Source organism: Notechis scutatus, chromosome 1 (genome assembly GCF_049901735.1).
Source record: "Notechis scutatus isolate UNSWTSFEM ecotype Mainland chromosome 1, rNotScu1.2, whole genome shotgun sequence".
In the NCBI taxonomy this organism is placed as follows: domain Eukaryota; kingdom Metazoa; phylum Chordata; class Lepidosauria; order Squamata; family Elapidae; genus Notechis; species Notechis scutatus.
The window spans coordinates 231,144,986-231,172,445 of NC_142009.1; the positions used below are offsets into that span (position 1 = coordinate 231,144,986).

At 45.3% G+C, this 27,460-nt stretch overlaps 1 protein-coding gene across 1 annotated transcript; it reads right to left on the reverse strand.

The window, feature by feature from the left end:
* Positions 1-951: 951 nt before the first annotated feature.
* On the reverse strand, positions 952-27,356 carry LOC148133260 (uncharacterized). The gene is given in 4 exon segments (XM_087958553.1): positions 952-1,157; positions 1,766-2,932; positions 2,935-4,081; positions 26,409-27,356. Coding segments are annotated over 4 exon segments (3,468 nt in total).
* Positions 27,357-27,460: the final 104 nt, after the last annotated feature.

Below are 27,460 nucleotides of genomic sequence, written 5' to 3' on the forward strand. Positions count from 1 at the left end.
TAATACTCTCTTATATGCATTCCAATGTTTTTGAAGTGACTTGCCTCCGTCCAAGTCCTTCTGAGATAATAGGTGTGGCTTCATCTTGGATGACAATAGACAACCATCACATTTTTAATATGGGCCAGAAAAATCTTCAGAACATTTACAATTAAGACTCAATTTCACTATTATATAACCTTATATCTCAAGTTCATGTGCACCCTAGGGTTTTGTGTATGAACTCCAGAGCTTCCCCAAATGTTACTTGTTAGATCTGGGGTAGATCGGTTCGAATGAGACGCGAGACCATTCTAGTGAGTTCAGCTCTTTATTTAGAATAAGAACAGTCTGAGAAATCCAAGCCGCAGCAGTCCTTCATATAGGCTGGCTCGCGGCTCGGCGGCCAATGGCAGCGCTTTGAATCTCCCGCGATCGGCGCGGCCAATCACGGTAGATTCTTAGCGCTCCAATCACGGCCGGTGTTTTGACCAATCAGGTCGCTGTCCGTCCAGACCAATCAGTTGTGAGGGTTTGGAGTATGCTAATATAGTACACCCCTCCCCTCTTGGTTTCGTCTGTTGGTGCGTCGTGACGTAGTCGTGTAGGTAGGCGGGGCTTCGTACCTGTCTAGTTGACCTGCGCGGTTCAGTTCTATTGTGGTCTTCGACCGGTTCAGAGGGTTTCTCTGTCGCTCCGGTTCCTGGGGATGGAACCGCCTGGAATGGTGAGCCGGGCCTTTCCTGGTAGCTCCCACTCGGTCTACCCAGGCTGGTTGAGCTGCCGTTCCTGTCGTTCCTGCCGGATCTTTCCGGGCTGGTTGAACTGGCTTGGCTGCTCCATCCAGGTGATGGTTCTGGTGTCTCGTGCTCTGTTGGTCCTGTGCTTACTGGTGAGTAGTGTTGGTTTATTTGTGGTTTATTTGTTCTGGGTGGGGGGTGTTCTGCTTGTGTTAGTGAATTCCCTTCGTTTCTATTTCCCGTTTCCCACCCCCCTTCTAGTTTCTTGCTCGGGTGTGTGGTTTGTGGCGGCTATTCTTGATCTTAGTTGGTTGATGTGCTGCTTCCAGTTTTTTCCGTCGCTTGTTTCCAGTCGGTATGACAAGGGGCCGGTTATTTGCATGATTGTTACTGGTACCCAGAGTGGTTCCCCTGAAAGGTTTTTCGCGTATACTGCGTCCCCTATGTTGAATTTTCTGTGTTTGCTGGAAGAACCCGGGAGTTTGTCAGGGTTGTATGTGGGATGCATTCTATCTAGCGTTGACCGTAGTTTTCTGCCCATCATTAGTTCTGCCGGGCTTCTATTTGTGGTTGCGCTAGGTGTAATATGTTGAATGAGGAGCATTTTATTGATTTTGTCTTGTATGTTGGTTGCTTCTATTTTCTGGATGGCTTTTTTTGTGTATTGGACCATGCGTTCCGCCCACCCGTTCGCCGCCGGGTTTGCTGGCGCGGTTAACGCATGGCGTATGCCCTGGCCTGCCAGAAATTGTTCAAATGCTAGTACGGTGAACTGGGGCCCGTTGTCCGACACTATTATATCTGGCAGGCCGTGTGTGGCAAAGAGTTTGCCTAGTTTCTTTATTACCGCCTCTGTTGTGGTTGACTTCATGGTGCTTACTTCCAGCCAGTTGGAGTAAGCATCTACTGTGATAAGGTACATGTGCCCCTTGGTTGGTCCCGCGAAGTCTATGTGAATCTGAGACCACGGTCCTCTTGGTGTTTCCCACTCATGGCGGGAGGACTGGGTCTGGATTCTTGGCATTGTTTGCATTTGGCTACCCAGGTTTCGATCTGTTTATCCATGCCTGGCCACCATGTGTAGCTTCTGGCCAGGCTTTTCATCTTAACCATCCCTGGGTGCCCCTCATGCAGCATTCCCAATACCCTTTCTTGTAATGTTTCCGGGATTACCACTCTGTCCCCCCAAAGTATACAGCCCTTCTCGGTAAAGAGTTCAGTTTGTCTGTTTCTGAAAGGTCTGAATAGTTCGTCCCTGTCCCCTTCCGGCCATCCTCTTCCAACCCAGCTTAGGACTCGCGCCAGCCGCTTGTCTTTATTTGTTTCTCTGGCAATGTCTGGCGCGGTCACTAGTGGGTTGGATATTGTCTCTATTTGAAGTACCTTTGTTGTGGGTGCCGGGTCGTCTTCCAGGTTGGGCAGGGGTGAGCGGCTCAGGGCGTCTGCGTGGGCGATGTCTTTTCCGGGTTGGTGAACCAGCTGGTAATTGTATGCTGCTAGGAATTCAGACCACCTTATCATCCTTGGTGATAGAATGTTCGGGGTGGCCTTATTTCCTGCCAGGATCCCTAGCAGCGGCTTGTGATCCGTGATGATTGTAAAAGTCCTACCGTAAAGGTATTCGTGAAATTTCTTGATGCCGGCAAGGACTGCTAGGGCCTCTTTGTCGAGCTGGCTGTAGTTCCGCTCCGGCTTTGAAAGTGTCCTTGACGAGAAGGCGATGGGTGCTTCCCTCCCGTCCGGTAACTGGTGGCTGAGGATGGCGCCGATCCCAAATGGCGATGTGTCGCACGTTACTGCTAATGGCAGGGTCTCGCTGTACTGGATTAGTACCGCGTCAGATGTTAGCAGGTTCTTTGTGTTGTTGAAGGCACTCTCCTCCCGTGCACCCCAGGTCCAGGTGGCTGTTTTGTCTAACAGCCTATGCAACGGTTCCACCACGGTCGCCTTCTGAGGTAGGAAGACATTGTAAAAGTTTAACAGTCCCAAGAAAGCCTGTAGTTCCGTTTTGTTTTTGGGTTGTGGTGCTTCCCTTATGGCTCTCAGTTTCTTTTCTGTGGGGTGGATCCCTTGTTTGTCTAGGAGGTACCCTAGAAATTCGACCCTCTCAGCCCGTAGCTGGCACTTCCCTTTCTTGACTTTGAGTCCTGCGTCTCTGAATTTCTTCAGTACCTCCCTCAATCTGGCTTCTAGTTGTTTTTCATTTTTCGCGCCACCAAGACGTCATCAAAATAGGGCACCACCCCCTCTATGCCCTGGAGGAGTCTTTCCATGAGGCTTTGGAAGACCCCGGGTGCCACGCTGACTCCAAATTGGAGCCGGTTGCAACGGAAGGCTCCCCGGTGTGTTACGATGGTCTGGGCTTCGGCGGTTGTGGCGTCGACCGGCAGTTGCTAGTAGGCTTGTGCCAGGTCGAGCTTTGCGAAAATCCGGCCTCCCCCCAGCGAGTGCAGAAGGTGCTGTACTACTGGGACGGGGTATGTGCTTTGTTGGAGCGCGTGGTTTAGGGTGGCCTTATAGTCCCCACAAATTCTCACGGACCCATCTGGCTTGATGGGGGTGACTATGGGGGTCTCCCACCGGGCGTGATCGATTGGTTCCAGTACCCCTTGCGCAATGAGCTTATCTAGCTGCTCATCGATCTTGGGCTTGAGTGCAAATGGCACTCGTCTGGGCTTGAGGCGGATTGGTGCGATGCTCGGGTCTATATTGAAGGAGATAGGGGGCCCCCGGTACTTGCCTAGGCTGTCGTCGAAAACTTCCCGGAAGTCCTCCACGAGCGCCGCTTCCCAGTCCGCCTCTTCGATGCGGTGGATGCCGGTTACTTCGATGCCTAGGGGTGCGAACCACTGTAGTCCCAACAGGCTCGGCCGATCCCGGTCGACGATCGTCAGGGGTAGCACTTTGGTGTGGTTCTTGAAGGTAATTTTAAAATGGCCTCTGCCGACTACAGGGATGCGGTTTCCCTGGTAGTCTTTGAGAGTCAGTGTTTGGTCTTCTAATTCATCGCGGCGGATGGAGGGTGCCAGGCGCTTGATGGTGCGCCATGAGACCATGGAGAGGAAGGACCCGGAGTCCACCTCCATGTCGCATGGCTGGTCTTCTATCCCCACCATTACATATACCTTTCTGGCGTCGCTTGTGGAGGAATGGCCGATAACGACGGTCTGGTGTGTTTCCTCCCTTTGTCTTGCCCCATTTAGCCGCCTGTTCCGACCCTCTTGGCTCCAGCGGCTCTCCGTCTGGCGATCTCGGTGCCTGGTGGGGGTGTTTTCTTGCCCTCGGGGGCTGCCATCTCGTCGCCACGGGCTGTAGTGTCTTTTATTTCGGCACACCTTGGCGATGTGCCCCCGTTTCTCGCACTGCCGGCAGATGGCATCGAGGAAACGGCAGTCCGAATGGGGGTGATCGCCTCCGCAGCCGGCGCACTGGAACCTCGACTTACGACCTCGGGGTTCCCGATGCCCTCACGCAGCTTGCAGGCAGTGGATCTCTTCCTCCTCGTCCTCTGTTTCCGAGAATGAGTCGACGTCGCCGTGGTGTGTGGTTGTGTCTCAATGGTCGGTCTCGGGTCGCTTCTCTGGGTTTGGAGCCGTCTCGCCGGTCGCTGGTCGTGGCATGATGCTCGATTGTCGCATCCGAGCCACTGATTTCCTGGCTGCTTCAGCCACGGTTGCCTCGGTGAGGGCATCGGCGAGGGAGATGTTGCCCTTCGCCATGATGCGGCTCTGGAGAACGGGGTCTCAGAGTCCCAGGACGACGCGGTCTCACAGGGCCTCGTCTAGGTCAGCGAACTCACACAGGCCACCCAAGTCTCGAAGCGCCGCCATGAAGTCGCCAAGCCCCTCGCCTTCGTGTTGATCCCGCCTGTAGAAATCGTGCCGCCAGATGAGGATGGGCACGATGGGGGCATAGTGGTTTCGCAGCAAAGGCTCGAGATCGCCCCATTCCATGGTTTTGACGTCCTCTGGCTTGGCCAATGCTTTGGCCATCTTAAACACTGTGGGCCCACAGTGTGTGAGAAACACGGCTCGTTTCTTGTGGCCATTGGCATCCTTGAGGTTGCTACTCTCGAGGAACATCTGGAACCTATCGGTATAGGATTCCCAGTCCTCGGTAGCAGGGTTGAAGGGTGCGGGTGGTGAGTTGATGCCGGCCATGCTGCCTGCTGCTGCGCGCCGTCTCGCCACGTGCTGGATGGTCTCCTTGTCTCACGATCCCACCTTCATCGCCAGTGTTAGATCTGGGGTAGATCAGTTCGAATGAGACGCGAGACCATTCTAGTGAGTTCAGCTCTTTATTTAGAATAAGAACAGTCTGAGAAATCCAAGCCACAGCAGCCCTTCATATAGGCTGGCTCGCGGCTCGGCGGCCAATGGCAGTGCTTTGAATCTCCCGCAATCGGTGCGGCCAATCGCGATAGATTCTTAGCGCTCCAATCACGGCCAGTGTTTTGACCAATCAGGTCACTGTCCGTCCAGACCAATCAGTTGTGAGGGTTTGGAGTATGCTAATATAGTACATTACTGCTGAACTATCTTTCTGCAGAAGCACCAAAGAGGGATTTGGAAATGCAAATCAGCTTTCTGAACAGGTTTTGTATTAGCATTTTAAAGGGTATATTTATTTATCTAAGGATGTATAACTAACCAGAATACAGGGGTCTACCATCGCTTTCATAAATGAAAAGCAACATATTAATAAAAGCTCCACAATCATATCAAGTATAATACATAGTGAATTTAGCAAGTTTAAACACACATAAAACAAAATAGAAAATCAAAGAAATAGCTCAAGCTAGCATATCCATTTTTCATCTCTCAGTCTTTCCCTCTTGTTTCTGCTCTCCTCACCTCCCCTTTGAATTATGCAAAATTGATAAATAGTGTCACATTCGGATGAAGCTTTATTTGCCTGGCTCTGCATAGGATAAAATCACGCTTCTAAGCAATAAATCTCACTGGCACTGCATTTTAGAATAAAGCATACCTGGAAGTAGAATATTTTTAAATGTGCAAAGCAGTCCCAAGTAGTAAACCCTCACAAGAATTATTGAAAAATATTTTATTGAAGGAGAACTGTGTTAGTGCATGGTCACCAAACAAATTTCTAAAGGAGTTTGGTGCCACCATTTCTGACCATTTTTTTTTTTTTTGGAAAAAAAAAAGCGTTCAGGAACTGCAGGTCTCTTCAACAGATGCACAGAGCAATCAGACTGATATGGAATTTCAATGAGGGTGGGGAAAGAGACACATAGATGTAGGTTTTGTGTGTGAGACAGATTACAAGTACTGTTTCAATCAACAATTATAAAGTGTTAAATACCCAATTGCCTGACATATTTTGATGATGTATATGAGTTTTGCAATCTCTCACTCAGTGATGGAGTAAAAACCGATTTTCTCCTAAAACAGTCACTTTGAAGTCTGCTATTTAATGTTCTGCCAGTCTGATATGTCTTTTTGTTTCTTCTGAGTCCTGATGTCAAACTTGTGTCCATTAATTCTTTGCATAAATTTTGTCCCATTTGTCCTACATAAACTCTGGAGGGGCATTGCTGGCAGATGATGGAAGATTTAATATTCCCATTGAAGAAGTCCAAAGCACGAGACACAGAAAGAAAAATGCATCGTGGCTCAAAAACACATTTGAGATTCCTAACTCAAACTGATTTTAAACTAGTTTGCCAAAGGGGTTTCTGCAATTAACAAATGTTGTTTATTAATTTGTCGTCACATTTTAGTTTTAGCATAGCATCAATCCTTTCTCCCTTTATTTCTCAGGAGCTTTGAAAAAATCAATAAACATTCCACGTCTTGCCTATGGGCTGTGAATACGGAATGTTATCAGTTCTGACAATTTTCAGATTATAATGTAGGATAAACTAATGCACTTGTAGCATGTCTCCAATGTTCTGCTGATCTGACTGGTAAATCTCCATATAAACAGGACTGAAAGTGGAACGTGAATATTTATTTTCAAGTTTCCAAAGCAATCTTTTCACACAAATATGTGATCAAGCAGCTCAATAAAGCTGCCTCAAAAAGGATGCCTCAGTTTTTTGTCCTGAAAGTCTTGCTGTTTTTGTGTGCAGCTTTACACATGACAGAATTTATTAACTCTACATCCAGTCAGAATAAAGGACTGCTGGAATGAAGGAAATAAGGTTATGTCTGTATTGTCATTTCTCCTTACCCCTCTTTTTTTTTTTTTTTACATTATACGCCACATTACCTAGTGGAGGTGGAGTAAAGGTGGCATGCCATACATCTAAGTCTACCCCAAAGCTTTAGATGGGACTTGATTAATCAGCTACTCCCAGAAAATGAAGAACCATTACTGATCATAGCATGGACTGCCAATTGATTATAGATCTATTTCATGCTCCTGGTTCTTCCCTGAAGTTGTTTTCTCTGTTTGGTATTACAAGTTCAAATAAATATGGGCCTTTTCCTCTCACTGCAGCTCTTTTCCTCTAGTTTTGGACAGGCTATTAAAACTCTTTTTGTTCTGCTTGCCCTTCAAATGTTTTTTTTAATGTTTTGGTTCTGTTTTAAAGCATTTGTACTCCTAGCTCCATTTTTTCTATTTGTGATCTTTTAGAATTCTGCCCTGTTTTAAAACTTTATATTGTAAATTACATTGGCCTTTGCTCTGATAAGGTCACTGCCCAGTATGGTTTCAAATCAATGTAGGAAGTTAAATGTGCCCCCAATATCCAATCACGATAGGTAGATGTGAGTCTGCAGAGTCTTAGCTAGCAACAAATCTGAGCATTGCAATGAAAGAAAGCTTGCATCTGTGCAAGGGAAAGTTCCTAGCAACATGGATCAAGTGCATAATATAGTTGAGATTCAACTCATGGGAAAGTCCTAACTCCAGCTCAGTCCTTGGTATTTCTAAAAATACCAAGCCACTTCAATTTACCAGAAGTACAATTTACCAGAAGTACAAGATTGGGATTTTGAAAGTCTATTGATAGCTGGAGTAGAGACAGAAGACTACATTTTTATGAATAAAGAACATAGATCTGGCTAGTATAACAGATGAAATGTTAGTTGTGGATCACAGTTTAGCACATAGGTAAATTATGTGCTTGTAATGAACCTAGGTGAGTTACACAATCTCCATGTGTACTCTTAGCGGTTTGACAATTATAGTAATAAATAGGTAAATGCTGGATCTTCCTAGGAGCATTCCAACAGCATTCCAACAGCATTCTAATCTGATTGGATTACAGCTCTAAATATATTAAACTTGGCAGGATGCAGAAGCCACCAATCCCTCAAAGAACTCTTCTCAAAGCAAGGAGGGAAAACTAGTGGGGGGTGAGGTAGAAGAGCATCAGAAGGACAGATAAAGCAAGTGTCATGAATGAGACTATGATGAAATATAATGTTAGTGCAACTGGGAAGGGTTGCCCTTGTCTGAAAGGAAAAGGCTACTGTGCCCTATTAGATTACTCAACCCATGTCCAAATTATGTGAGAACTGTCTGTTAGAAATGTTTTAGCACTGGATTTTCCTAGATGCCTAATGAGCATTAATGCTGGTGAACAGTCACTTAACACTCAGCTTTTAGATGTTTTAACATTTTATTTATTTATTTATTTAGTCAAAAGCTTACAATACAATAGAAATACGAATAAACATAAGTTTAAATACAAGAAATAGGAACTAATAATTGGGGACAATAGGACAGGGACGGTAGGCACGATTGTGCGCTTATGCACGCCCCTTACAGACCTCTTAGGAATGGGGTGAGGTCAATAGAGGTTAGTTTGAGGGTAAAGGAGTGGGGGTTTGAGCAGGTGACAACAGAATCAGGTAATGAGTGCATTGACCACTCTCTTGCTGAAATCATACTTCCTGCAATTGAGTTTGGAGTGGTTTATATTAAGTTTATATCTGTTATGTGCTCTTGTGTTGTTGCGGTTAAAGCTGAAATATTCATTAACTGGTAAGACAATAATAATAAGATATAGGAGTGAGTTATAGAATTAGACTAGACACAGGTCGTCCTAGGGTAACCTTTCATTTAGTGACCATTCAAAGTTACAACTAAAACTGAGAAAAGTGACTTATGACCATTTTTCACACTTACAATTGTGCAGCATTCCCATCATCCCATAATCAAAACTTGTATGTTTGGCAACTGGCATGTATTTATGATGGTTGCAAACTCCCGGAGGTCATGTGATCACTTTTTGCGATTTTCTGACAAGCAAAGTCAATGGATTCACTTAACCACCATGTAACTTACTGAACAGCTGCAGTGATTCACTTAACAACTGTGGCAAGCAAGGTTGTAAAATGGGACAAAACTCACTTAGGAATTGTCTCACTTAGCAATGGAAGATTTGGGCTCAATTGTACCATAGTTGTAAGTCGAGGACTGCCTATAAATAGTAGCACACAAAAAGCCATTTGTGTGATGACCCGGAGTGTACACAAATGTAACAAAATCCAAAACATAAATAAATGTCCTTTAATGCCTCCAACTTGGCCCCACTGTTCAAATAATTCTCAGTTGGAGATAAAACTTATTCAAAAATAGTTTTCAAAAGAAAGCAATACAGTCTGAACTTAATGAGCAGATAGAGGTGAAATAAAACCCAAAACAAACGACAATGAAGGAAATTCCACAAAGGACCAAGATAAGTAATTACCAACTGCAAGGCGATAGATAACAAGGCACAGTCTGTTGGAAGGATGCCAACTAAGATAACTTCAGCCCAAAATAAAACACACTTTGCTTCTGGCAATGCTGTGTTGTAACTGTCTCTCTTATATATTATTCTCTCCAGCTGAAGCCAATGAGGAGGATCATGGCTGCTTCCTCTCTCGTAATCCTAGTTGTTTCCTTCTCTGTTCCTCCCCTGCGTATCCTAGGATGAAGAGGGGATGGGCCTGGTTCTTCCTCTGACTGCCCAGCCAGCGGAGCCACATCTCCACTCTCTGTCAGCTGTTCCTCCTCTCCCTCAGAGTCCAACTCTAACAAGGGCATGACCATTTGTTTCCTTCTAAGCAATCTGAGGACTTGTGAAAAGTTCCCCTGAAATTTCTCATCGCTCAGAGAAGAGGCACAGAAAAAAAGGACCTCACCTGCTCAGTTTCATCTTTTCATTTAGTTAAAATAATGACCCCTTTTATCCTCATTCATCATCACACTAAAGACACAGAAAGTGGTGCCCTGCCATAGATGCAGGTTCAGTCTGCTGTTTACATTGTCTTGTCTTTCTCCAGCTGGCCACTTTGAGTCATGCCTTGTCACATTGATATGGAGATTGTAATTCCTGCAGTTGCAAATCTCCAGATAGAAATATTCCATTGTTTAAAGTGAATTACCCTGGGCAACTTTTCAGAACAAAACAAGTGCAAGCTAGAACCGGGGGGTATATATTTTATTGATACATTTTTAATACAAATAAAAAAGATATAACAGTTTTAAAATGGCTTCCTAGTGTCATATTTTTTGTGCATCAGCCACCAACTGTAAGGAAACAATTCACTAAACATTTTAGCAAGAAAGTCCAGGCAAAACAACAGACCTAAATCATTGGAATAAATCAGCAACAGTCCTAGGCTGCATTAACAGAGGGACAGAACAAGATCATATGAAGTATTAGTACAACTTTATACGGCCTTGGTAAGACCACACTTGGAATACTGCATCCAGTTTTGATCACCACAATATAAAAAGGATGTTGAGATTCTGGATAGAATCAGAGTAGAGCAACAAAGATGATTGGGTGGGGGGCTGGAGGTTTTTAAGAACAGTTACAGTAATTGGGTATGTCTAGTTTAATGAAAAGAAGGACTAGGGGTGACATGATAGAAGTGTTCCAATATCTAAGGGGCTGCCACGAAAAAGAGCGGGGTCAACCTATTCTCCAAAGCACCGGAAGGCAGGATAAAAAACAATGGATGGAAACTAATCAGAAGAGAACCAACCTAGAACTAAGGAAAAATTTATTGACAGAACTATTAATCAGTGGGACAACTTGCCCCCAGAAATTGTGGGTGCTCCAATACTGGAGGCCTTTAGGAAGAGACTGGACAGCCACTTTTCTGGAATGGTATAGGGCCGTGATGGTGAACCTATGGCACGCTGGAAGTGGCACACAAAGCCATCTCCGCTGGCACATGAGCTGTTGACCCAGCTCAGTTCCACCGCTCATGTGCACACCTCCCACCAGCCAGCTGATTGTTGGGTATCTGCCACGCATGCATACAGGGCGGGGCATATGTGGAGACACGTGAACATGTGCAGGGGGTTGGGGTAGCATGGGAGGTCACGTGCGCATGCACAGGGGCACAGGGGGGTCATACAGGCATTGCATTATGGGTACAGGCATGCATGCACGCACCCTTTCAGCACGAAACAAGGAAAAGGTTAGCCATCACTAATATAGGATCTCCTGACTGAGCAGGGGGTTATGCTGGAAGACCTCCAAGGTCCCTTCCAACTCTGTTATTCTCTTATTTTGAAATGTTTTCTGCAACTCTGAATTCAGCTACCGCATGTTAACAAGCAGAAGAATTCGGCTTCCAGTTTGAAGGGCTTCGGTGACAAACAGAAATCCGCGATTGTGTGCGGTTTCGGTCTGGGCTTGCCGCTGGAGCGCCCCGAGCCAGCTGGTTTCAGGGCTAAAAGGTGAAGAGGGGGGAGACCACCAGCAGGGTCGAGGAGAGCCGCATCTCTCCTCCTCAGCTGGCCATTACTCCCTTTCCTGAAGGCGGTTGCAGTGGTGGTCAGAAATGGCCACCTCAAAGAAGAACTCGACTGGAAAAGAATGTGCAGGAGGAAGATAAGAAGTGAAAGTTTTGGCTGACCAGGTTAAATTGTAAAAGCAACAACCAAGGTACCCTGGAATTTAAACTTACAAAAAATAACATTGTTCCCAAAGAAGAGTTGGAAGCAGCGAAGGAAAGTGAAAAGGAAAAGGTTTGGTTTTTGTTTTTTTCTTCTCTCTCCTTCCCTATACTGACAACTAAGAGACTTAAATAAGAAATCGGAAAAATCCGCTTTGACATCAATAGGCAATTAAGCTGAAAATAAAACAAAATGCCAAAGGGATAATAAAGATTTCTGGACATTAAAAACTTTCTTTTTCATAAGCAGGAAGGGAGAGAAAAAGAATAAGGGCAGGATCTGGAAGAGGGAGAGACTGCCTGGAATTAAAAAGAATCTAAAGTAAAACTTCAACAAGACTTCTAAAAGATACATTTTAACTGAAACTTTGCAACTAAATAGTAACCCCAGGAAGAGAAAGTGGAAAAAAAAGAGCAAAAAAGAAACAGCTTGTGTGTATTTGGATTATTTGGTGATTTTTGGATTTTGGGTTATTATATTTGAATGACTAAAATCAATCGGGTGGTTGTTTAAAAATTTATACAATGGCACCACTTCTGGATGAATTGAAAATGGAACTTAAAAAGTACAAAGAAGATGCACAAGAAGGGAAGGGTTCTTTTGGCTTCGCTTTTTCAATTCTTAGAAATGGAGATTTGGAACTATGAGAAACAACAAGAAAAGACTGCAAAACAAGAAGACTGGGACAAAGAAGAAGCCATCTTTAATGAACAAGTAATTCTATGTGGGGAAGAAAAAGGAAGGGGGGGAAAGAGAATGGAGAATTTAAGACTTAAAAAAACAACCAAAGAAAAGAAAAATAATTCGAAAAATAAGTATAATACTGGAAAGCAACAGAAAAGGGGAATACAGAAGAGAGAAACAGAGGTAGAGGGACAAGGGGGTAAAAGGGGGAGAGAGAAGAAGAGAGGGAAGAAGGAAAGGAAAAGATGTTACAAAGGATTGGAGCAAGATATAGAGAAACAGGACCTATTTAGAGATAATGGGTGAAAATCTAACTGAAAAAGGGATTCTGTAAAGGTAGATAAGATTGTATTGTTATATTAGTAATAGAAATAACTTTAGAAAATTGGAAACAACGTATGATTAAAATGAGGGATAAAATAGTTAGTGTAATTTAGTGAAATGTTTGTGAATAAAATAAGTGAAATAAAATAAATGAGAAAATTGAATTAGGAAGGAACGGGAACATTTTAATTAGTCAATGTTTTATAAAATATAAGTGAAGGGGGGGGGAATTAACTATGGAAAGTTTATAATTGTTCCCATAGAAGTATATTTAATTGAAAAGTAATGTTAAAGATGTTAAGACTTTAATGAATATTAATATTAATGATAGAATTGAATTGGAATGGAATGTGGTTTTAATTATATACATTTATACAAAAAAAATTAAGAATACAGTGTGTATTTTAAGAATGTACCAAGCAGAATCCGAATGGAAGTTATGTATTATATTGAATGTTACAACTTTAGGGAAAAGATATAAAGGCGTCATACTCCAATCAGTAACTACAGGAGAAATTTTGTTTAATGAGAAAAGATAATAGATAATTGAAACAGGACAGACAAAAAATATAAATACAATGATCTGAATTGAGATGGGATAATTAAAATAAAATTGAGAAAATTAAAAGAGGGGAGAAGCTATGCAGAAAATGTAAAATAGTAATAAGATATGGAATAGAATATAAAAATGAGCATGAACCTGAATTTGTGTCTGTACAAAGAAATGTAACCCGGGATTACGCTACTTTCAAAAAAGATGTTTTATTTGTATTTTTTTTCTCTTTGTGAAAACTCAAATAAAATTTACAAAAAAAAAAAAAAAAACCAAGCAGAAGAATTCAAGCCACAGGTGCTGAGAAAAAAAAAGTTACAGTGGAAAATTTATAAGATCTTTCAGAATCACTTTAACACAGTCTGGTTCCCCAAAAGTACATGTGCAAACTGGTGTAATGCAGCAGCAATAAAGATGATTTGCAAAATCCCCTTTTCTGTTCTTGCTTAAGGATAATGCTGCACTGAAAACGTTCTTGAAAAGTTAGATCAAGGCCAAAGTGCCTTTCGTTCTCCATTCTGTATCAGTGGCCAACCAGGTGAATTCAGATTGCTCTCATGCATGAATGGTGGTGAAGGTGTAGGGTGGGAGCATTTCTTCTATTGTCTTGACCCATTGTTCTCTGCTAGCATTGCATATTTAATGCTGGGGGGGGGACCTCAAATAATTAATAATAGAGATTAAGAACAGTCATTGTTTAGATTTTTGCACTGTTTTGCAAAGAAGGCAAGTATTTGAGTGCTAAAGCAGCAGGCTATCTAATACTTCTCTACTTTCTTCAATTGTAATAGACTAGCTGAGGTACATCTAAATACACATTCCAGGACTAGTTTTATCATCAGAGAAAATAATTTCCATGACTTGCCCAAACCCTTTCAGTCAGCCTTCTGTCTTCTATGGAAATCACTGTTTCGTCATAATATTGAAGTAAGAGAAAAGTCAATTTCTAATCCAAGAAAGAAGAACAAGTGACAACTGCTCTATTACAAGCAACAAATACCTTGACCTCATTCTCACTGAGAATATTGCAATGCAGTTCAACAAAATCTAGACCATGGTTCCCAAACTTTTTCAGTCCACCGGCCCCTTGGTGCTACAAAATCATCCTCAATGCCCTCCACCCAGGGGCGGGATTCAAATTTCTGTGGGCGTGGCCTAATTTGAGGGTGTGGTTTGCTGGTAACATGATTGGGTGGGCGTGGCTTGCTGGTGACATGACTGGATGGGCGTGGCTTGCTGGTCACATGACTGGTGGCGTGGCTTGCTGGTCACGTGACTGGGTGAGTGTGGTTTGGTGACTGGCAAACCAAATACAAGTGGTCCTCACTTAATGGCCAGTTGTTTAGCAAGTGTTCTAATGTATGACTGGCCTCCCCAGAACTACTTGACCTGTTTTTGGAGTTTTGACAGCCATGCACACACATATACACATACTCCCTTCCAACCCTGCTGGAGCAGGTCATTGGACTAGAATCGGCAAAGCATCTCTGATTAGATTCTAGTAGTGAATAAAATCTAATCAGAGATTCTTGTTGATTTGTTTTATTTGTATTTCTTTATTTTATGTTGCTGAATTGCATTGACATGTGTCCTTGTGCACAACCCAGAAGCTTTTGTGATTCTTTGCAGCAAAAATTACCGACCTCTGGCTTTGCTCTACTTTTCAAACGTGTCGGCATTGCCGCGTTGTAGGTGCTGGCCCTGCAGGTCCACCCCATTGAGCCCGCTGCACTGGAGGGACCTGCCCAAGCAAGTCCGAGTGGAGCAGTGCACCAAATCAATGGGGTGAGCCTGGGAGAGGGAAAGAGAGAGAGAAAAAAGAGAGAAAGAGAGAAGGAAGAAAAGAAAGAGAAAAGGGAAAGAAAGAAAAATGGACAAAGAAAGGGGGGCATGGAGGGGGGAGAGAGGGAGAGAGAAAGAGAAAGAGAAAGAGAGAGACCTGATGCATCAGATTGAAATGAGGCCTAGTTTAGAGGCCCTTTTACACATTGAAACATCTTTGGCAGCATCTTTGCCAGCACATTGAAACATCTTTGGCTTCTATTAAAGGTTTTGTGGATGAAACATGGTCAAGACTATCAGGAAGCTCTCACATTTTGTTGAGGCTTTAAACAGGATCCATTGGACCAGATCTCTGCCCTAAAAATTACTTTTCCCCAATGTATTACAGTGCCAGTTCTGAAGAAGGCAAAACCAAAATGTAGTGGTAAATTACAAGGAGAACACACACATATACACACACCCTTCTAACCCTGCTGGAGCAGATGATTAGACTAGAATAGATATCTCATTATCTTTCTCCTCCCTCCCTCCCTCCCTCCTTCTTTATTTCTTTTTCTTTCTGTCCCTTCCTTCCATCCCCCTTTCTTTGTCCCTTTTTCTTTCTTTCCCTTTACTCTTTCTCTTCTTCCTTCTCTCTTTCTCTCTCTCTCTCTTTCCTCTCTCTTTCCCTATTTCAGGCTCACCCCATTGACTTCGTGCACCACTCTATTTGGACTTGCTTGGGCAGGTGCCTCTGGTGCAAGGGGCTCAATGGGGTGGAACGCGGCAGCGGCAGGATGTTTGAAAAAGAGAGCAAAGCCACTCTGGCTTTGCTCTCCTATTCCCAACGCTGCGTTCGGGGCGAAGCTCCTTGCACCAGAGCGTGATTCCATACTTACCACATTCCTGTCTCTGCTTGGACAGAATCATCAAGGCACTTCTATTGGATTGCCCCTTGTACCAAGGCTCTGATTTAATATTGCTGCCTCCTCCTCCTCCTCACTAAATGCATGGATTGACCTCAGATATGGATGTTACCTTTTTCTACTGGTAGATTAATCTATAAAATGTAATATAAACTGCCCCTTCATCACAAGGACACAGCTTTAAAGATATTAAAGTCCGCCCCCAAGGGATACTTGCTCCAGGCTACTTTAAAATGCTTTAAAGCCCGGTTCACCTCCAACAACGCTTCCTGGAACTTCTCCTTGTAGCACTGAGCTCCTTGGCTTTTATTTTGAAAACCAGAACTCTTGGGCTTCAGTGCTGGATTTTAAAAGGCAAGCAGCTCCTCAGTATTACAAGTGCCAGGAAGCCAATAAATTAGTTAATTAAATAATACTTTTAAACTACTTTCTCTCCCAGCAATCTGGGCTGAAGCAGAATTAAACAATATCTGCTTTGTTTTCTGAATAGATTTTATAGGAAGGAGGCTTAATTTCACACGTGCACACTTCCCACTCGATCTACCTCATTTAGGAAGCATGGAGGATGTCATCAGCAACAGCAAAACTCTAAGTGGGATAGGCTGGGGGGGGGGGGGAGAGAAAGGTATTTTTGCTCCAGGCTTAAAGCCCGGCAGCTCCAGAAACATATTTTCAGCCTCATCAGAGGTAAGTGGCTGGGAGGGGAAGGGGAGGGACCACCCAAGGGCATGATTTGCCAGTTCTCCAAACTGAGCAGAATCATAACATCCGGTTCTATAGAATGGGATGGAACCGGTAGAATCCCACCCCTGCCTATATCATTCCAGACAAGTGGCTGTCCAATCTCTTCTTAAAATCCTACAATGAAGCACTCACAACTTCTGAAGGCAAGTCATTCCACTGGTTAATTGTTCTAGCTCTCTAAATTTATCCTTAGTTCTACTGTAGGTTGGTACTCTTCTTTATTAGTTTCTGTCCATTGTTTCTTGTCCTGTCTTCAGTTGCTTTGGAAAATAGGTTGACCCCCCACCTCTGTGGCAGCCCCTCAAATATTGAATTAGTGCAATCATGTCACCCCTAGTCTTTTTTTCACTAGACTAGACATACCCAATTCCTGCAACCATTCTTCATACATTTTAGCCTCCAGCCCCCAAAATATCTTTGTTGCTCTTCTCTGCGCTCTTTCCAGAGTCTTGACATTTTTTAATAATATGGTTGCAGGATCGCGGGAAAAGAGACTCGAGACCAGTGTGACTTTTCAGCTCTTTATTTTTTGTATAGATCTGTGCTGGACCTCGGAGCCGCGGCAGCCCTTCATATAGGGATTGCTCGTGGGTCGCAGCCAATGACAGCTCTTTGAATCTCCCGCAATCAGCCCGGCCTATCACGGTTGATTCCTATTGAGCCAATCACAATAGTTTACTTGAACCAATCACTGTGCAGAAGAAGAGAGGGAAGAAGGAAAGGAAAAGATGTTACAAAGGACCAATCAGAAAACAGGACCTATTTAGAGATAATGGGTGAAAATCTAACTGAAAAAGGGATTCTGTAAAGGTAGATAAGATTGTATTGTTATATTAGTAATAGAAATAACTTTAGAAAATTGGAAACAACGTATGATTAAAATGAGGGATAAAATAGTTAGTGTAATTTAGTGAAATGTTTGTGAATAAAATAAGTGAAATAAAATAAATGAGAAAATTGAATTAGGAAGGAACAGGGAACATTTTAATTAGTCAATGTTTTATAAAATATAAGTGAAGGGGGGGAATTAACTATGGAAAGTTTATAATTGTTCCCATAGAAGTATATTTAATTGAAAAGTAATGTTAAAGATGTTAAGACTTTAATGAATATTAATATTAATGATAGAATTGAATTGGAATGGAATGTGGTTTTAATTATATACATTTATACAAAAAAAATTAAGAATACAGTGTGTATTTTAAGAATGTACCAAGCAGAATCCGAATGGAAGTTATGTATTATATTGAATGTTACAACTTTAGGGAAAAGATATAAAGGCGTCATACTCCAATCAGTAACTACAGGAGAAATTTTGTTTAATGAGAAAAGATAATAGATAATTGAAACAGGACAGACAAAAAATATAAATACAATGATCTGAATTGAGATGGGATAATTAAAATAAAATTGAGAAAATTAAAAGAGGGGAGAAGCTATGCAGAAAATGTAAAATAGTAATAAGATATGGAATAGAATATAAAAATGAGCATGAACCTGAATTTGTGTCTGTACAAAGAAATGTAACCCGGGATTACGCTACTTTCAAAAAAGATGTTTTATTTGTATTTTTTTCTCTTTGTGAAAACTCAAATAAAATTTACAAAAAAAAAAAAAAAAAGCAGAAGAATTCAAGCCACAGGTGCTGAGAAAAAAAAAAGTTACAGTGGAAAATTTATAAGATCTTTCAGAATCACTTTAACGCAGTCTGGTTCCCCAAAAGTACATGTGCAAATTGGTGTAATGCAGCAGCAATAAAGATGATTTGCAAAATCCCCTTTTCTGTTCTTGCTTAAGGATAATGCTGCACTGAAAACGTTCTTGAAAAGTTAGATCAAGGCCAAAGTGCCTTTCGTTCTCCATTCTGTATCAGTGGCCAACCAGGTGAATTCAGATTGCTCTCATGCATGAATGGTGGTGAAGGTGTAGGGTGGGAGCATTTCTTCTATTGTCTTGACCCATTGTTCTCTGCTAGCATTGCATATTTAATGCTGGGGGGGACCTCAAATAATTAATAATAGAGATTAAGAACAGTCATTGTTTAGATTTTTGCACTGTTTTGCAAAGAAGGCAAGTATTTGAGTGCTAAAGCAGCAGGCTATCTAATACTTCTCTACTTTCTTCAATTGTAATAGACTAGCTGAGGTACATCTAAATACACATTCCAGGACTAGTTTTATCATCAGAGAAAATAATTTCCATGACTTGCCCAAACCCTTTCAGTCAGCCTTCTGTCTTCTATGGAAATCACTGTTTCGTCATAATATTGAAGTAAGAGAAAACTACTAGTTCAGTCAATTTCTAATCCAAGAAAGAAGAACAAGTGACAACTGCTCTATTACAAGCGACAAATACCTTGACCTCATTCTCACTGAGAATATTGCAATGCAGTTCAACAAAATCTAGACCATGGTTCCCAAACTTTTTCAGCCCACTAGCCCCTTGGTGCTACAAAATCATCCTCAATGCCCTCCACCCATGGGCGGGATTCAAATTTCTGTGGGCGTGGCCTAATTTGAGGGTGTGGTTTGCTGGTAACATGATTGGGTGGGCGTGGCTTGCTGGTGACATGACTGGATGGGCGTGGCTTGCTGGTCACATGACTGGTGGCATGGCTTGCTGGTCACGTGACTGGGTGAGTGTGGTTTGGTGACTGGCAAACCAAATACAAGTGGTCCTCACTTAATGGCCAGTTGTTTAGCAAGTGTTCTAATGTATGACTGGCCTCCCCAGAACTACTTGACCTGTTTTTGGAGTTTTGACAGCCATGCAAACACATATACACATACTCCCTTCCAACCCTGCTGGAGCAGGTCATTGGACTAGAATCGGCAAAGCATCTCTGATTAGATTCTAGTAGTGAATAAAATCTAATCAGAGATTCTTGTTGATTTGTTTTATTTGTATTTCTTTATTTTATGTTGCTGAATTGCATTGACATGTGTCCTTGTGCACAACCCAGAAGCTTTTGTGATTCTTTGCAGCAAAAATTACCGACCTCTGGCTTTGCTCTACTTTTCAAACGTGTCGGCATTGCCGCGTTGTAGGTGCTGGCCCTGCAGGTCCACCCCATTGAGCCCGCTGCACTGGAGGGACCTGCCCAAGCAAGTCCGAGTGGAGCAGTGCACCAAATCAATGGGGTAAGCCTGGGAGAGGGAAAGAGAGAGAGAAAAAGAGAGAAAGAGAGAAGGAAGAAAAGAAAGAGAAAAGGGAAAGAAAGAAAAGGGACAAAGAAAGGGGGCATGGAGGGGGAGGGGAGAGAGGGAGAGAGAAAGAGAAAGAGAAAGAGAGAGACCTGATGCATCAGATTGAAATGAGGCCTAGTTTAGAGGCCCTTTTACACATTGAAACATCTTTGGCAGCATCTTTGCCAGCACATTGAAACATCTTTGGCTTCTATTAAAGGTTTTGTGGATGAAACATGGTCAAGACTATCAGGAAGCTCTCACATTTTGTTGAGGCTTTAAACAGGATCCATTGGACCAGATCTCTGCCCTAAAAATTACTTTTCCCCAATGTATTACAGTGCCAGTTCTGAAGAAGGCAAAACCAAAATGTAGTGGTAAATTACAAGGAGAACACACACATACACACACACCTTCTAACCCTGCTGGAGCAGATGATTAGACTAGAATAGATATCTCATTATCTTTCTCCTCCCTCCCTCCCTCCCTCCTTCTTTATTTCTTTTTCTTTCTGTCCCTTCCTTCCATCCCCTTTCTTTGTCCCTTTTCTTTCTTTCCCTTTACTCTTTCTCTTCTTCCTTCTCTCTTTCTCTCTCTCTCTCTTTCCTCTCTCTTTCCCTATTTCAGGCTCACCCCATTGACTTCGTGCACCACTCTATTTGGACTTGCTTGGGCAGGTGCCTCTGGTGCAAGGGGCTCAATGGGGTGGAACGCCAGCGCAGGATGTTTGAAAAAGAGAGCAAAGCCACTCTGGCTTTGCTCTCCTATTCCCAACGCTGCGTTCGGGCGAAGCTCCTTGCACCAGAGCGTGATTCCATACTTACCACATTCCTGTCTCTGCTTGGACAGAATCATCAAGGCACTTCTATTGGATTGCCCCTTGTACCAAGGCTCTGATTTAATATTGCTGCCTCCTCCTCCTCCTCACTAAATGCATGGATTGACCTCAGATATGGATGTTACCTTTTTCTACTGGTAGATTAATCTATAAAATGTAATATAAACTGCCCCTTCATCACAAGGACACAGCTTTAAAGATATTAAAGTCCGCCCCCAAGGGATACTTGCTCCAGGCTACTTTAAAATGCTTTAAAGCCCGGTTCACCTCCAACAACGCTTCCTGGAACTTCTCCTTGTAGCACTGAGCTCCTTGGCTTTTATTTTGAAAACCAGAACTCTTGGGCTTCAGTGCTGGATTTTAAAAGGCAAGCAGCTCCTCAGTATTACAAGTGCCAGGAAGCCAATAAATTAGTTAATTAAATAATACTTTTAAACTACTTTCTCTCCCAGCAATCTGGGCTGAAGCAGAATTAAACAATATCTGCTTTGTTTTTTGAATAGATTTTATAGGAAGGAGGCTTAATTTCACACGTGCACACTTCCCACTCGATCTACCTCATTTAGGAAGCATAGAGGATGTCATCAGCAACAGCAAAACTCTAAGTGGGATAGGCTGGGGGGGGGAAGGGGGGGAGAGAAAGGTATTTTTGCTCCAGGCTTAAAGCCCGGCAGCTCCAGAAACATATTTTCAGCCTCATCAGAGGTAAGTGGCTGGGAGGGGAAGGGGAGGGACCACCCAAGGGCATGATTTGCCAGTTCTCCAAACTGAACAGAATCATAACATCCGGTTCTATAGAACGGGATGGAACCGGTAGAATCCCACCCCTGCCTATATCATTCCAGACAAGTGGCTGTCCAATCTCTTCTTAAAATCCTACAATGAAGCACTCACAACTTCTGAAGGCAAGTCATTCCGCTGGTTAATTGTTCTAGCTCTCTAAATTTATCCTTAGTTCTACTGTAGGTTGGTACTCTTCTTTATTAGTTTCTGTCCATTGTTTCTTGTCCTGTCTTCAGTTGCTTTGGAAAATAGGTTGACCCCCCACCTCTGTGGCAGCCCCTCAAATATTGAATTAGTGCAATCATGTCACCCCTAGTCTTTTTTTCACTAGACTAGACATACCCAATTCCTGCAACCATTCTTCATACATTTTAGCCTCCAGCCCCCAAAATATCTTTGTTGCTCTTCTCTGCGCTCTTTCCAGAGTCTTGACATTTTTTAATAATATGGTTGCAGGATCGCGGGAAAAGAGACTCGAGACCAGTGTGACTTTTCAGCTCTTTATTTTTTGTATAGATCTGTGCTGGACCTCGGAGCCGCGGCAGCCCTTCATATAGGGATTGCTCGCGGGTCGCAGCCAATGACAGCTCTTTGAATCTCCCGCAATCAGCTCGGCCAATCGCGGTTGATTCCTATTGAGCCAATCACAATAGTTTACTTGAACCAATCACTGTGCAGCGTCTCTGGACCAATCAGAAGAGGGTATTTCGAGTATGCTTATATGGAACACCCCTCCCCACTTGGTTCAGTCCAACCTACGTAACGTAGTCCCGTAAGTAGGCGGGGCTTTTAACATGTCTACTTGACCTGCGCAGCTCAGTTGTGTTGTCGTCTTTGGCTGGTTCGGACGGGATCGTTGTCGCTCCTGTCCTTCTCGATGGAACCTCCTGGAAGGGTGAGTCAGGCCTACTGCTGCCGCTCCCTCCCGGTCTACCTGGGTCGGTCGAGTCGGTGGCTCTGCCGCTCCCGCCTGGTCTTTCCAGGCTGGTTGAGCTGGCTTGGCTGCTTCTTCCAGGAGAGGCTTCGTGTTGGTAATCCGCTGCCGGTTCCCTTATGCCGAAGTCATCTGCCGGTAAGTAGTGTTGGTTTATTTTCTTGCCTATTGGTGTTGGTTGGGGGTGTTCGATTTGTTGTTGTGCTCTCGGAGGGTTTTCCCCTCCCTTTTGGTTAATGTTTGGGGTTTCTCCCCCACCTCTGGTTTTTTTATTATTGTCTATTTGTGGTATTTGTGATGACCATGTTGTCGGTGTTTTTCTCGGTTGTTCTCGACCTCAGTTGGTCGAAGTGTCGTTTCCAGCTTCTTCTGTCTTTGGTTTCCAGCCGGTACGACCAGGGCCCCGTTACCTGGGTTATTTTGGCTGGTATCCAGAGTGGTCCCCCGTAAAGTTTTTGGCATATACTAAATCCCCTGGTGTAAATATGCGGTATTTACTGGAAGAGTCTGGTGGTTTTTCGGCGTTGTATGTTGGGTGCAGTCTGTCTAATTGTGACCGTAGTTTCCTGCCCATCAGGAGTTCTGCTGGGCTTTTGTTTGTAGATGTGCTGGGTGTAATGTGTTGTATCGTCAGCATTTTATTTATTTTGTCTTGTATGTCCCCTGTGTCCAATATTTCTAATGTGTCTTTGGTGTACCTAACCATTCGTTCCGCCCTTCCGTTCACCGCTGGGTGAGCGGGCGCTGTTAAGGCATGCCGTATGCCTCATTCTGCTAGGAATTTTTTGAATGACAACGCCGTGAATTGCGGCCCATTGTCTGAAACTAGCAAGTCTGGTAATCCATGGGTTGCGAACAGTTTTGTTACCGTGTTTCTCACATAATAAGGCTGGGCCTTATTTTTTTTTGAGCCCCGAAAAAACGGCTAGGCCGTCTTTTCGGGGGTAACTTAATTTCCCCCTTTCATCCTCATCTAGAGCACCCGCTGGCAGCCTCGCCACCAGCCACTCCTAACGGGCGATCATGGCGAAGCGCAGAGAGCTCCCTACTCCCACCAAACACCTTTGCTGCAGACCCAAGACCTTTGGCACCTGCCTCTGTTGCTTTCCCTTCTGCCCATTCCGCTGCCGTTTGGAGTGCCATTGGAGCTGCTGCCTCCGTTTGGAGCTGCCTCTGCCGTTTGGAGCTGCCTCTGCCGTTTGGAGCCGCTGCCACCGTTTGAAGCTGCCGCTTCCACGTTTGGAGCACTACCGCCACTCCAAACACGGTGGCAGCTCCAAACACGGAAGCGGCAGCTCCAAACGTGACGGCGGCACTCCAAACGGCGGCGGCGGCTCCAAATGGCAGAGGCAGCTCCAAACACGGAAGCGGAGCCACTGCCGCCGTTTGGAGCTGCCGCCGCTGTTTGGAGTGCCGTTGGAGCTGCCTCTGCCATTTGGAGCTGCCTCTCCTCTGCCGTTTGGAGCCGCCACTGCCGTTTGAAGCTGCCGCTTCCGCGTTTGGAGCACTACCGCTGTTTGAAGCACCACCGCCACTCCAAACACGGCGGCAGCTCCAAGCGCGGAGCGGCAGCTCAACGTGACGGCGGCACTCAAATGGCGGCGGCGGCTCCAAGCGGCAGAGGCAGCTCAAACACGGAAGCGGAGCCACCGCCGCCGTTTGGAGCTGCTGCCGCTGTTTGGAGTGCCGCCGTCACATTTGGAGCTGCCGCTTCCGCATTTGGAGCACTACCGCTGTTTGAAGTACCATCGCCACTCCAAACACAGCGGCGGCTCCAAACGCAAGCGGCAGCTCCAAACGTGAGGCGGCACTCAAACGCGGCGGCCCAACGGCAGCTCCAAGCACGGAGCGAGCACCGCCGCTTGAGCTGCCCGCTGTTTGAGTGCCGCGTCGCCCTTGGAGCGCCGCGTCACGTTGATGCCACTCAACTGAGGCGGCACTCAACGGCTGGGAGCTGCCGGCCGCCCGTGTTTGGAGTGCCGCGTCGTGTGCTCAAACGCGGTAGTCTCAAACGCCGCCAGCTCAAACGTGATGGCGGCACTCCAAGCGCGGTGGCAGCTCCAAAGGCGGCAGTGGCTCCGCTTCCGTGTTTGGAGCTGCCTCTGCCGTTGGAGCTTCTGTCCGTTGGAGCTGCCTTCCGTGTTTGGAGCTGCCGCCGTGTTTGGAGTGGAGTGGTGGTGGTGCTTCAAACAGCGGTAGTGCTCCAAGCGCGAAGCGGCAGCTCCAAACGTGATGGCGGCACCAAGCGATGGTGGCAGCTCCAAATGGCGGCAGTGGCTCCGCTTCCGTGTTGGAGCTGCCTCTGCCTTGACCGCCGCCATTTGCGCCGTCACGTTTGGAGCTGCCGCTTCCGTGTTTGGAGCTGCCGCCGTGTTTGGAGTGGCGGTGGTGCTCCAAACAGCGGTAGTGCTCCAAAGCGAGCGGCAGCTTCAAACGGCGGTGGCTCCAAGCGGCAGCAGCAGCTCCAAACGGCAGAGGCAGCTCCAAAGCGGCGGCGGCGGCTCCAAATGGCAGAGGCAGCTCCAAAGGCGGCGGCGGCTCCAAACGGCACAGGCAGCTCCAAACGGCGGCAGCAGCTCCAACGGCACTCCAAGCGGCGGTGGTAGCTCCAACGGCACTCCAAATGGCAAGTCCCCACCCTTCCCCCTATTTTGCATGTTTTAAACTAGGCCTAAATTTGGGGGGAGGGGCCTAATTTGATTTTATGCCTAGAAAACATGCTGGGTCTTCCTATTGGTGGAGGCCGTATTGTTGGAGAAACACGGTAGTTGTTTGATGACGGCCTCTGTTGTTGTTGATTGCATGACACTGACCTCCAGCCAATTTGAGTAAGCGTCGACAGTTATTAAAAATGTATGTCCTTTCGTAGGTCCCGCAAAATCTATATGGATTCATGACCAGGGGCCCCTAGGTGTTTCCCACTCGAGGGAAGGAGCGGAAGGGGAGTTAGGTCTGGATTTCTGGCATTTGCCGCATGTTGCCACCCATGCCTCAATGTCTTTGTCCATCCCTGGCCACCAGACGTAACTCCTGGCCAAGGATTTCATTTTGACGATCCCCGGGTGTCCTTCATGGAGCATTGCCAACACTCTAGTTTGTATTTTTTCAGGGATTACAACTCTGTCCCCCCATAGTATGCATCCCTTTTGTGTGGACAGTTCGGTTTGTCAGTTCCTAAAGGATTTGAACAGCTCGCTGTCATCTGTTTCCGGCCACCCTTTTTCCACCCAGTTTAAAACTCGCACCAGTCGCCTGTCTTTTGCAGTCTCTTTGGCAATGTCTGACGTGGTCATGGGTAGGTTGGGTAATGTCTCTATCTGTAGTGTGTCTGTGGTGGGTGCCGGGTCGACTTCCAGGTCAGGTAGGGGGGAGCAGCTCAGGGTGTCAGCGTGTGATATGCTTTTCCCTGGCCGGTGGATTAATTGGTAGTTGTAGGCGGCAAGGAACTCGGACCACCTTGTCATCCTTGGTGACAATATGTTTGGTGTGGCCTTGTTCCCTGCCAGTATTCCCAGGAGCAGTTTGTGATCGGTAATAAGGGAGAAAGTCCTATCGTACAGGTATTCATGGAACCCCTTTACTCCGGTGATCGCTGCTAGTGCCTCCCTGTCCAGCTGGCTGTAGTTCCTCTCCGCCCTGGACAAAGTCTTTGAGTAGAACGCGATTGGCACTTCTCTCCCGTCCGGTAGTGTATGGCTTAGGATGGCTCCAATGCCCAATGGTGATGCGTCGCAGGTCACGGTCAATGGTAGGGTCTCGTTGTATTATATGAGGACTGATTCTGATGTCAGCAGGTCTTTTATTCTTTGAAACGCCGTTTCTTCCTGCTTGCCCCAGGACCAGGTGGCTGTTTTGTCTAACAGTCTATGTAGAGGCTCCGCCATTGTTGCCTTCTGTGGCAAGAAAACATTATAAAAGTTGATGAGTCCTAGGAATGCTTGTAATTCTGTTTTGTTCTTTGGTCTGGGGGCTTCTTTGATGGCTTTAATTTTCTTTTCGGTGGGGTGGATTCCGTTTTTGTCAATTAGGTACCCCAGGAATTCCACTTTCTCGCTGCATAGCTGGCACTTCTCTTTTTTTACTTTGAGTCCTGCCTCTTTAAATTTTTGCAGGACTTTTCTGAGGTGCCCTTCCAATTGATTTTTGTCTTTGACCGATACCAGCACATCATCGAAATAGGGCACCACCCCTTTTATTCCTTGTAACAACCGTTCCATCAAACTCTGGAACACCCTCGGGGCCACACTGGCTCTGAATTGGAGTCTATTGCAACGGAATGCCCCCCTGTGGGTCACAATGGTCTGTGCCTCGGCCGTTTCGGGGTTGACTGGCAGCTGCTGGTATGCCTGCGCCAGATCGAGTTTAGCGAAAACTTTGCCTCCCACCAGCGAGTGTAGGAGGTGCTGTACCACCGGAACGGGGTATGCACTCTGCTGTAATGCGTGATTGATGGTGGCCTTATAGTCCCCGCAGATTCTCACGGACCCGTCTGGCTTAATTGGGGTTACTATCAGGGTTTCCCAGCGTGCATGGTCTATCTGTTCCAGGACCCCTTGTGCGATGAGCTTGTCCAATTGCTCATCGATCTTCGGTTTGAGTGCGAAAGGGACTTGCCTGGGCTTTAAACGGATTGGAGCTATGTTAGGGTTTAAATTGAATGAAATTGGGGACCCCCGGTACTTGCCTAATTCCCCGTTGAACACGTCCTGGAAATCCTTCATCAGTTTCTCCTCCCAGTCCGTCTCGGTGATGCTGTGTATGCCGGTCACTCCGATCCCCAGGGGCTTGAACCATTCCAGTCCCAACAGACTTGGGCGATTCTGGTCCACAAGGATCAAAGGCAGGATTTCCGAGTGTTCCTTGAAGGTTATTTGGAAATGGCCGACTCCCACTACGGGAATCCGGTTCCCCTGGTAGTCCTTCAGGGTCAGTCTCTGGCTCTCTAGTTTGCTTTTTCGTATGCTGGATACCAGGCGCTTTATCGTGTTCCAGGACACCATGGATAGATAGGAACTGGAATCGACCTCCATGCTGCACTGCTGGCCTTCGATACCGACCTGTACGTGCACCTTCCGGGCATCGGTCACGCTTCAGTGCCCTATGGTGATTGTTTGATGGGTTTCCTCTTTCCGGC